Source organism: Protopterus annectens, chromosome 2.part0, assembly GCF_019279795.1.
Source record: "Protopterus annectens isolate FY-2018-M chromosome 2.part0, PAN1.0, whole genome shotgun sequence".
NCBI lineage: Eukaryota > Metazoa > Chordata > Ceratodontiformes > Protopteridae > Protopterus > Protopterus annectens.
Genome location: NC_056728.1, coordinates 749,969,821 through 749,982,104, shown reverse-complemented (window position 1 = coordinate 749,982,104; position 12,284 = coordinate 749,969,821). Strand labels below are relative to the sequence as shown.

Below are 12,284 nucleotides of genomic sequence, written 5' to 3'. Positions count from 1 at the left end.
CTGGAAGGGCTCTACATGGCTGAGCAATTCAAGTAATCTCTTGACCGTGTTGATCAGCTCTTCCATCTCCACCGCATCACAGTAATGAACACTGCCAAAAGGCCACATTTAACTGCTTATCATGAACATGGTGGGAGGTGCACTAGGCCACCAGGGAATACTTTTAAAGGTCTGTACTGTCACCAATGGCACTACAGGGATTGGGGTTGGAAAGATACACTAGCCACCAGGGCATATAAATGCTACAATGGTATTTCAACTTCTACGGGGTGTGAAAGGGGAAAATGGAAGGACAGACAGGTTAGTAACTGTGGGGTATTTATGCACTGGTGTTTTATAGATTTCTGTGTTAGGGACAATGATGGGGGGGGGGTGTCACTGCCTACACAAGCAGCCGTTTACCACCATGAACGGCAGATCAGCAATGACCAGAATGTCATGGTAGTAAACGCAATTCAGTGATATGCAAATTAGCAGATAAGACCATACCTCATCACAGCTAACATGTCCCTGAATCATAAATGGGCACATCATGGGGCAAGGCACTTTTAAGCATGAGCTCAAACCTCGTGTTGGGCTTTTAATGAATCTTTAGGAGGTCAGTACTGGAGCACCAATATCTAGTTTAGATGGATGAAACCATGGTTGTCCTGGGTAGCAAAACACAATAAGAATGACATTTCCTTTCTCCAGTTTATAGTTACCCACCAAGGGACTGCAGCCTTAAAACATCAAGTGCAGGGTGCTACAAAGGAGACTTCTAGATGGGGTTTAACCCAAACACAACTGTTCTGCACTGCTTTGGCCAATACAGCTAACATTCTAGATAAAGACATATGGCACTGAATAAAACCCAAACAACAACACACAGTACTAGAAGTGATGCTAACACAGGATGAACTCGAGGAATCTACTGTATGAGCTCCAAACAATAATAGTTTCAATTGTCAAGCTTAAGATCTCACTGGCCTTTTAAGAAATTTGAACATCATAACCAATTTTGATATTTTCTGCTTCTTTATATGTACGTGCGTGTGTGCGCGTGTGTATAGGCACACACACAGAGATATATATATATATATATATATATATATACATATATATATATATATATACATATATATATATATATACATATATATATATATATATATATATATATATATATATATATAAATTGTGTGTGTCTGTGTGTGTGCGTGTAATATATGTATGTATGTATGTATGCATGCATACTACATTCTTGCAAATCCATATGTAGGAGAACTTTTATTATAACAGAAACTATGAAATGTTGACATCTGTTTCGTTGACATACTTCAGTCAACAGGTGTGCAAGACTGACAACTGCCAGGTCTAGGGAATATGCCCCTTCCCCAAGAATTGTGTGATCTCCGAGTTACTCTGTGTCTATCTGCCACTTTTGTCAAAACAGTGATTTTGGTCAACATCTGTTTAGTCAGCACTAGTTGGTCAACTAAACAGATGGTTGACATCTATTGACAAAAGCAGCAGATTGGACATTACCTCTGAAGTGTTGACACTTTCATAGAACATCCAGATTTTTGCCTTTTACTTATGCCTTTTATCCTCCCATTAGTTATGGCTTTGTCCAGATTTCTTCTTCTAAGTTTGAAAGGTATGGAGCAGACAACTCTACAGTTTAGTGAATTTGCACTTTCCCTGAGAACGGTTTGATCTCAAAGTTGGTATATATATAAATAGCAGGGGGTATTGCAGGGTAACACTCCCCATGGGGGTGCAGGGGGGGCTTTCCCCCCGTATAAAAACAATGTTTTCTTTTTCAGTTTGTGCATGCATAGAGATTCATCTATGCATGTGTAGTAGCGAATTAACATATATAATTTTGATTTGGTGATGACATTATACTACACACATTGATATTACTGCTGTTTGACAAACACATCCATAAATATATTACAAACATATATATCCATACATATGCATGTCTGTAGATGTGTACATGTGGAGGGTACAGGGCACAGCAGATTTCTTTTGCATGGTCCCAGGTTGTGCTTCAGAGTATGCACATTAATTTGTCAATCTTTTTTTTCCATCCTTTTTCAGTCAATGTTTTTACCATTAATCTACAATCTTTAGATACGAGTCTAAGCTACTGTTTGGTCAACTTAAACAGTCGTTTTGCAGGGGGAGGGGTGCATCTCCTCCTTATAAGCTGTATGTCAGACAAGGAGGCGCTAAGCTCAAAGGAAACATCCACAAAATACATGAAAATTGTCAGGCAAATATCAAGTAAAAGGAGCACTGCAGTGGCAAGAGCTCTACAACAGATATATTTTCTTATTCTGACTTGCAACTGCAAAATGTGTACAATATCTGAAAAAGAGTACTTTTATTCTATAAATGACAATGTCTTCCTTTGCCTTCCTCTCACACACAACTACATCTGCCATTTATAACTCACTCACAGAATTTCTTGGCATTGAAAGAAAACAAGTTACCTAATCATCCGTGACTGGTACTGAGAAATTGAATAACAGCCCGAATTTTGCATTGCGACTTGTGTTGCCATAGCAAATTTCCAGCCTCTGAAAATACAAAACAGCATTTTTAAGGATCACAGAATACAATATAAAACTATTTTGACAATCCACTGGATGACAGCACAGATATGTCAAACACAAAATCAAGCATTGTGTTTTTTCTTTTTTTTTGAAGGAATGATGGCCGTTACTTCAACTCAGTAACCAGAACATTAAAGAGGTCACCTTTGAATACTTATCAAGCTGTTGTGCACGAAAGTCGCCAAGTGGGTGACATACAGAAAATTAGTAGGGTTCTTTCTCGTAAGTAACTTGTCAGCCACCCAGATGCATTCTATTTCAATCCCCAAAAATCCCTGCAAACACATGCACACACCTGCTAATGTAGAAGTACAATGTACAGTTTAAAAAAGCTACCATGAAAACACATTCCCAGCTACAGTTCAATAGTTGTTACAATGCAGATACTAAGAACAAGACTGTAAGAAAATCTTTGAACAGTTAAGTTAAAAAAGAGCTACATTTAGATGTCAATGACTGGACCTGGACTCCTTACATCTAGAAGATCTCAGTTTGATTCGTACTATTACTGATCAATGGTCAACTGGTTTGACAAGTCACTCCATGATCCAGAGTGTTCCAGAAAATGTCTGAAAAACAAATCTGGGTCAAAATGGCCTCACATCTAATTGCCAAAAGTAAAGAAGAATTGAAAACAATTTAAAATAAGACATGCTGATGACTGTGATACCAGTATGATGTACATCAGCAACCTTTCAGCAAGCTAGATATTACAAACACTACGTTTGAAGTGCAAGATTGAAGTGCATCAACCCTCATTACTACTGAACATGTTGGGCCAGAATCCAAAAAAACCTGATTGTAGTGTAAGCCTGCCTAGAATCCAAATGACTTGCTTTTGGTTTAAGTTACTTATACTGATGTTGCTCTGGACAAGGCCTAACAATTAACTCTTACTGTTTCACCTGCATTAGTGAGTTGGAACCTCACATAAATACAGCACTTCCAAGCAAAATATTCTGTTTTCCAGCAAGAAGCAATAAAAAAATGAACTCTGCAAGTACACAACAGTTTCTTCAAGGAACAGTGTGCCTTATTAATAAACTCTTGATTCACACACTTATCTATTTGCAAATCATAGTGATCCAGCTTGATTTTTTAAGCAGCCAACAACATCCTGCATGACCAGTGCAGGCTTCATGCTATAGCCTGCATGTGGTTCAAACACTTGATCAGCAGTCACAGGCAACCCTTCAAATGCATCTGACCAAGAAGCAGAAAATGTGTGGTGAAACAAAGTAAACAGAGAACTCTCTATAATTACCACAATGTAAATAAGCTGTTAACCTATAATCCCTCAAGTTTCAATGCATCTATACATAACAATGAGGTCAGACCAAAAACAAGGAAATGCCCTTGTCTTACTGCTAAACTGATCTCTCAAAGACATAATGTTACGGTAAGCAACCTCGTACAACTATAGTATATTTTCCTTTGGCCAATGTCTTTTAACAGTAAAACATAATACACACGTACAAACACTTCTAAGGAATAACATTAAATAGCCATGACAGTTACTGAATCCCCTGTGAAACTGCTGTGCTAAAGCCTGTCGTTTTGTTAGCCTGGGCATCTACCTTATAAAGGCTAGAAAATATATGCACATCTCTTCCAGCACCATATTCTAGTATGCTCTGGGTTGGTACATTAACCAAAGTATCAGAAAGGGCAGCAGCATTTGTGAAATATGTTCAGACAGGTTCTTCACATGCATGCTGTGCTTCTCCAAACAAAAGGCAATGGACTCAGTCACTAGAAAAAGATGCACTTGCTAAACGGTTCTTGTTTAAACTTCATATAGGACAATCAGTCTTTCAGATGTCCTTCATCATTTTGAAAGTACTGTGCTTGCTGTCGGTGTATAGCCATGGGAGTTGGCATGTAGCAGTTACAACCCTTTATTCTTATACTCTGGTAATAAAACTGGAAGCAAATGAATTGATTTAAAGACATAGCACACAACACCGTTTGTATAAAAGAGTTTGTTGTTACCAACTCAAAAAGTACAGTTTTGTACCTACCATAAATGTAGATGTTCGAGTGTATACACTGCTGCAGTCATTACACTTGGGTTATCCTGCCGTCAGGCGGTTCCCCAGTCGGCCTCAGTTCCAAAGTCTTGGTCCGGCGTCGGTTGCGGTCGCCTCCACCCTGACGTCAGTGCGACAGGGGTATATAAGATGCAGCCGATGCCATTTTGTTCAGTGTTTCTTGCCCCAGATGTCAGGTGCCTCTAAATAGGTAGGCAATTCCAATTGCTAATAAAACAAACATAAGAAAAGCAAAAAACAGCTTACAGCTACCAGCAAATACTCTCCATAGGTAGTAAGGGTAGAAGACATAGGTATGTACCAGCTAGTAAGAGGGGAAAGGAGGGAGGGTAACCTGGACTGCAGCAGTGTATACACTCGAACATCTACATTTATGGTAGGTACAAAACTGTACTATGTTCATCATGTTACACTGCTGCAGTCATTACACTTGGGTAGAATCCCAAAGCTGAGGTAGGGTGGCTGGTTCTAGAAGGCATTAGGTGTGGCTATAAAGCCCTGCAGCACTGCACTGGCGAAGCCAGCTCTGGATTTAGAGTATAGAGGCAGATGGTAATGCTTGGTGAAGGTATGTACAGAGCTCCAAGTTGCTGCTTCCAAAATATCCTTGGTAGGTACTCCCCTGAGGTAGGCAGTTGAAGTGGCTGTTGCCCTGGTGGAGTGAGATCTAATGCTGCTAGGTACAGGTTTTCCATGGTATGTGTAGCAGAAACTTATACAATGTCCTGTCCATTTTGAAATCGTCTGTTTTGAAATGGCTTTTCTATGTGCTCCTGCAGCATATGCTACCAATAATTGCTCAGATTTTCTGAAAGCTTTGGTTTTGTAAGTAGAAGCGTAACTGCCTGTGAATGTTCAAAGTGTGCAGTAGTCTCTCCCCTTTATTCTGTGGTTTAGGATAAAAAGTTGGCAGGTGAATAGTTTGGTTTAGAGCCACACTGGATACCATCTTTGGCATAAAAGTACAGTTTTGTACCTACCATAAATGTAGATGTTCGAGGATCCACATTGCTGCAGTCATAACCTGTGGGTAGTCCGCTGTCCTCGGTCGGCCCGAATACCAAAGAGTTAGGCTGGCGTCGGTCATGGGCGCCCGGAGCAGACGTCAGTACGTAGTAGTACTTAAGCGCATGACCGACGCCATATCCTCAGTCTTTCTTGCCCCAGATGTCAGAAGGCCTTAAAAAAGGAAAGGCCAGAGCCACAAAGGAGAAAATAACAATTATCCCCAAGGAACAATAACAACAACAACAACAACAACAACAACAACAACAACAACAACAACAACAACAACCCCAAACCATAGAGGGGAAGGAGGGAGGGAAAACAGGACTGCAGCAATGTGGATCCTCGAACATCTACATTTATGGTAGGTACAAAACTGTACTATGTTCTTCGTCTCACATTGCTGCAGTCATAACCTGTGGGTAGAATCCCAAAGCAAAGGAAAAGGGAGACTGGCAAACTAAAAAGCATTAGGGGCTGCTAACATGCCCTGTAAGACTGCAGTGGCAAACCCAGCCCTGGACTTGGAGTAAAGAGGGAGATAGTAATGCTTAGTAAAAGTGTGAACTGAACTCCAAGTAGCTGCTTCCAAAATATCCTTAGTAGCCACACCCCTCAAAAAAGCAGTAGATGTGGCAGTAGCCCTAGTGGAATGAGGTCTAATCCCAGCAGGAACATTCTTCCCGTGATGAGAATAACAAAAAAGCAATACAATTACCAATCCACTTTGAAATAGTCTGCTTTGAAACAGCTTTCCCTTGTGAACTCAAAGCAAAAGAAACAAATAACTGTTGAGTCCGTCTGAACTCCTTAGTTCTGCTCAAATAGTAACGTAACTGCCTGTGTATATCCAAAGAATGCAAGATTTTTTCCCCCTTATTTTGGGGATCAGCATAAAAGGTAGGCAAATGGATAGACTGGTTCAAGGCCACATTAGAAATCACTTTTGGCATAAAAGTAGGGTTAGTACGCAAAGAAACTCTATCCTTATGGAATATCAGAAAGGGTTCAACTGCCATGAGAGCCTGCAATTCAGATACCCTTCTAGCAGAAGTAATGGCCAACAAAAAGGCAGTCTTCCAAGACAAAAACTTCAATTCAGACGTAGCTGCAGGTTCAAAAGGAGGCAAAGTAAGCTTCTCCAACACAAAATTGAGATCCCAGGAAGGAGCTCTACGTGGGGGTCTTATATTTTTTGCCCCTCTAAGAAATTGCTTAAACAAAGGGTGAGAAAATAAAGGAGGGTCACAATCATAGTGAGCAGAAATGGCTGCAGCATGAACCTTCACAGAGGAAAATGACAAACCCTTGTCTACTAATTCAGTAAGGTACTGTAGTGTAAAACTCAAATTAGGTACCGAGACATCAAAGTCCTTTGTTGTGCTCCAAAGAAAAAATCTCCTCCATTTATCAGCATAAACTTTTCTAGTGCTGGGCCGCCTGGCTTCCAAAATGACATCTAAAACCTGTTGAGGAAGCTGAGAACCCACAGGCTCTAAAACAGAATACGCCAGGCCGTTAGATGCAGGGACTGCACCCTGACATTGAGCAAATGACTGCTTGACTGGGACAACAAGTGAGGAAGCTGTGGCAAAGGCCAAGGAGGCTCCTGAATTAAACTCCTCAGCAGAGGATACCAGTGCTGTCGTGGCCAATCTGGTGCTATTAAAATCATGCAAGGCTTGTCCCACTTGACTTTCAAGAGTACCTTGGTAAGGAGAGGCAGAGGAGGAAAAGCATAGACATGAAGGTTGTTCCAACTGAAAGATAGAGCATCCACTTTCCAAGCTTTTGGGTGAAACATCTTTGTGCAAAATTTTGGTAGTTGGAAATTTAGAGGAGAAGCGAACAGATCTATGTCTGGAGTTCCCCAAGCCACTGTCAACTGTTGGAATACCTGAGGATCCAATTTCCACTCGTGGGGGTCCACAATTTGTCTGCTCAATACATCTGCTAGGGAGTTCTGTGCTCCTGGCAGAAACCGTGCTTGAAGAGTGATGTGCAAACTCAGAGCAGTCTCCCACAATATCATTGCTTGTCTGCAGAGAGGGTAAGAATGGGTTCCCCCCTGCTTGTTGATGTACCACATGACTGTAGTGCTGTCTGTTCGAATCAACACCTGTCCTGGTTGAAGTAGGCCCTTGAAAGCCATCAGGGCAAACTGGACTGCTAACATCTCCTTCATGTTGATATGCAAATGCTGTAGTCTGGGAGGCCACGTGTCTTGAATCCATTTCCCATTGAAGTGTGCTCCCCAAGCCAGGTCTGAGGCATCCGTCGTTATGATCTGACTCGCCTCTGGTCGGGTCACAGAGAGTCCCTTGTTTAGGTGACATTCCTGTGCCCACCACAAGAATTCCTTCTGGATGCAAGGTATTACCTGAATGACAGTGTCCAAATCGTGGCAGTGTTGAGTCCATACACTTTTGAGATACCACTGTAGCTTCCTCATATGCAGTTTGGCATTGGGAAGTACCAGAATGCAAGATGCCATGAACCCCAAGGCTTGAAGGACTGTCCTTGCAGTCAGCCTGGACAGTACTGATAATTGCTGGAAGTATAGGTGAAGAGTTCTTTGTTTGTCTGGGGTCAGAAAAGCCATCTGAGAGGCTGTATTCAGTCTCACACCCAGAAAGCACATGTCCTGAGAGGGTACTAGACTGGACTTTGTTTCGTTCACAGAACACCCTAGGCACCTTAAAACTGCCATTACATACTGTAGATGTTGAAGTAACTTGTCTTTGTCTTGAGCAAGAATCAGGCAATCGTCCAGATAAGGATAAATTTGTATTCAGTCTTAAGAAAGCTATTACAGGAGCCAGAACCTTTGTGAACACCCTGGGCGCAGTAGATAAACCAAAAGGCAATGCAGAGAACTGATAATGAGAAGTACCAGCCCGAAAATGCAGGAATCTCCTGCAGCTGGGCCTGATAGGAATGTGAAGATAGGCCTCTTTGAGATCCAGAGTTACCATCCAGTGATCTTTGCCTAGCAGAGGCAGAAGTTGCTGTAATGTTAACATCTTGAATTTTGGAATGTCTAGGTATGTATTGAGAATGGACAAATCCAGAATTGGCCTCCAAGTGTTTCCTTTCTTTGGCACTAGGAATAGACGAGAATAAAACCCTAGGCCTTCTTCTGACGGAGGTACCACCTGGATTGCCCCCATCTGTAAAAGCAAAGAGATTTGTTCCTGAGCCTCCAGCCTTTGCTGAGGAGGTACATCTGGCATGCCTTTGAAAGGAGGAAAAGTGTGAAAATAAAACTTGTAGCCTTGATTTATTATGTCCAACACCCATTTGTCCTGGGTGACCAAATGCCAATTTTGTTTGAAAAGTGCCAACTTTCCTCCCAGAGGAGCTGCCAGAAAAGAAGGATCTGGCAGCTGAAGATACAGGTCATTGGGTCTGTTTACGAAAAGGCTGACCCCTGCCCTCACCAGAAGATTGTGCAGGAGAACTCCAAGTCCTAGGTCTGAAAGAACCCTGAGCGTGAGCCCTGCCCCTACCACGTCTAGACCTGCCCTTAGACTGAAAATCCAAAGAAGGGTAAGACCATCCTCTTGCAGGCCAATTCCTGCTAAACTTAGGGGGCTGCACTTGCAAAAATTCCTTAACCGTCTGCATAGACTTCACTTTGTCTTCCATCTTTTCAAAACTGACTCCACAGGGGAACCAAAAGAACTTCAGATTGAAGAGGAGCATCCAAAATCCGAGCTTTAACATGCTCTGACAAATTTTGATCCTTAAGCCAGGCATGTCTGAATAACTGAACCAGTAGCAGCCACCCTGGATGAAGCCTGAAGGGCATCGAAGCCACACTGCAAGGAATGTTTACCAACTTGATCTGAAGCATGAACCAAGTCCTGCAATTCCTTACACTCTATACCCTCAGATAAAGCATCTACCTTAGATTTCAATTGACCTAACAGAAAGTTCTGATACTTCAGCATATGAAATTGGCAATTTAAAGCCCTCATAGCCAACGTAGAAGAGGTGTACACTTTTTTACCCCACCTATCCAACGCTCTAGAATCTTTATCCAAAGGAACTGGATTCTTAACCACAGAAGCCCTGACACCCTTAGGCCCTTGAATAATAGTTTCCGGGTCAGCTCTAGGACTCTTATACAAATATTTATGTGCCTCTGGAACTCTGTAATACCTGTCTGGCTTGACAAGGGCAGGGGGTAAAGAATCAGGATTAAGGGAAGCTTCAAAAAAAACATCCTGAACAACATCTAAAACAGGGGGAATAGCCAAAGGTCTATGTTGCGGCAAAAACAAAAATTCCCTAAGCCTCTTACGAGAATCTGAAAAATCCTGACCTTCCCACTTGAAATGCTCCCTCGTGGAATGCAAGGTTTCAGAAAAGGAAAAATCCTCTGGAGGTGAATCAGAAGGACAGGAATCCTCTGCATCCGAATCTGAATAGGGAGGAAAATCCTGAATATCCTCAGCTGAGGACTCAGAGTAATCTGAGGAATGCTCCACTCCCTCTAAATCTGTCTCCACCCTAGGCCTCTTCTCTGGAGGAGGCATAGAACCCCTGATCAAAGTAATCAAATCCTCTGCCATTTTCAACATATGTTTTTTAGGAACAGAGCCCGAAGAACTAGGGCTATGGCCCGTACCAGAAAGATCAGGTCTAGCCTTAGCAGGGCCTTTAGTGACTGAAGTAGAAGGCCTAATAACCTTTTGTAAGGATGGAACCACAGAAACTTGAGAAGCACCCTCGGCCTGGCCTAACTCCTGAGAGGCCAACTCCTGTAACAGTAAAGGTTCCCCCTGGGATTCAGCCGAGACCTCGGCTGGATCCACAGATTCAACCGTAGATTCCATAGAACCGGCGTCCGCAACGGACGACTCATCCGGTTTAGACCTTAAAGATTTATCTTTTCGCTTTTTCTAGCGGCGTCGGAGGATCCGACGGCATGTTGTAGTTACACCGCTTACCAAAAACAAGCCTAGCACAGTCTAATCTGCGTTTAATGGTGCGCTTATTAAATCTAGCGCAAAAGCGACACCCGACTACATCGTGCTCAGGCCCCAAGCAAGGAATACAGAGAGAATGATAGTCCCTATGAGGTATCTGTTTCCCACAAGAAATACAATTATTAACTTTTTCTGACATCCGGATTAACTGAGGCAAGAAAAGACAAAAATTTTCCCCAACTTAGCCCAACTTGGTCTTCGGTCTGAAACTCGAAAATTGAAAATTTCAGAATGCTGAACGGCACTTGCAAACGCTGCTTCTGCTTCGGACCACGCGGCAAGAAAGACTGAGGATATGGCGTCGGTCATGCGCTTAAGTACTACTACGTACTGACGTCAGCTCCGGGCGCCCATGACCGACGCCAGCCTAACTCTTTGGTATTCGGGCCGACCGAGGACAGCGGACTACCCACAGGTTATGACTGCAGCAATGTGAGACGAAGAACATCGCAGGGTTAGTTTTTAAAAGACACCCTGTCCTGGTGGAAAATGAGAAAAGGTTCCACTGCCATTAGTGCCTGTAATTCTGAAACTCTTCGTGCTGATGTTATTGCCAGGAGCAGAGCAATTTTCCAAGAGATATATTTTAATTCTGCTGTGTTAGCTGGCTCAAATGGAGGTAAAGTTAGTTTTTCCAGAACAAAGTTGAGGTCCCAAGATGGAGTAGGTGCTCTACGGGGTGGTCTTATGTATCTGAGGAATGTTTGGGACAAGAGGGTCAAGGCTGTGAGCTTGGTTCCAGGCACAGAATCTCTTCCATTTATCTGAATAGGCTTTCCTGGTACTAGGCCTTCTGGCCTCCAGAATGACATCCATAACAGCTTTGGAGAGAGGCATTGCTTGCTTGACTAAGGAATCTTCCATGCAGCTAGGTTTAAGGTCTTTAGCTGGCTGTGTAGTATTTGACTGTTGTGCTGAGTCAGCAGATGTGGGATTTGAGGCAAAATCCAGGGTGGTTCTTGTGCTAAGCTCCTTAAGATTGGGTACCAGTGCTGGCGTGGCCAGTCTGGTGCAATCAAGATCTTTGGCTCTTCTTGCCTGGCTTTTATGAGTACCTTTGGCAGGAGAGGTAGTGTAGGTTCTCCCAGCTGAATGAGAGGGCATCCACTTTCCATGCTTGTGGATGGTAACTCCTTGTGCAGAATTTTTGTAGCTGGCAGTTTATTGGGGATGCAAACAGATCTATGTCCGGGCTCCACCATTTCTGTGTTATCATTCTGAATATTTGTGGATTCAATTCCCATTTGTGGGGATCCATGATGTTTCTGCTTAAGTCGTCTGCCAGTGTGTTTTTCTCTCCTGGCAAGAATTGTGCTTGAAGATGAACTTGAAGGTTTATAGCTGTGTTCCACAAGGTCATGACTTGTCTGCATATGCTTGTTTATATACCACATAACCGTGGTGTTGTCTGTCTTTAGCAGTAGTTGTCCTGGATGCAGCAGGTCCTTGAAAGCTATAAGGGCATTTTGTACAGCTAGCATCTCTTTTTGATTGATGTGAAGATGCCTTTGTTCTGCGGGCCACATGCCCTGAATACATTTGCCTGCCATGTGTGCTCCCCAGGCGTAATCCGATGCATCTGTTGTCAGGGTTTGCCTGGCTGTGGGTTGTGTAAAAGGCTGTCCCTT

The 12,284-nt window shown here is 42.7% G+C and overlaps 1 protein-coding gene across 2 annotated transcripts in view; it reads right to left on the bottom strand.

Annotated features, from left to right (window-relative positions):
• The window catches only part of UGCG (UDP-glucose ceramide glucosyltransferase), a 396,521-nt gene that overhangs the window by 42,182 nt on the left and 342,055 nt on the right, over positions 1-12,284 (bottom strand). For both annotated transcript variants that reach the window (XM_044061068.1, XM_044061069.1), the window contains one exon: positions 2,484-2,570. In XM_044061068.1, the coding sequence (XP_043917003.1) occupies positions 2,484-2,570 (87 nt within the window). The remainder of the gene's footprint in view (positions 1-2,483; positions 2,571-12,284) is intronic.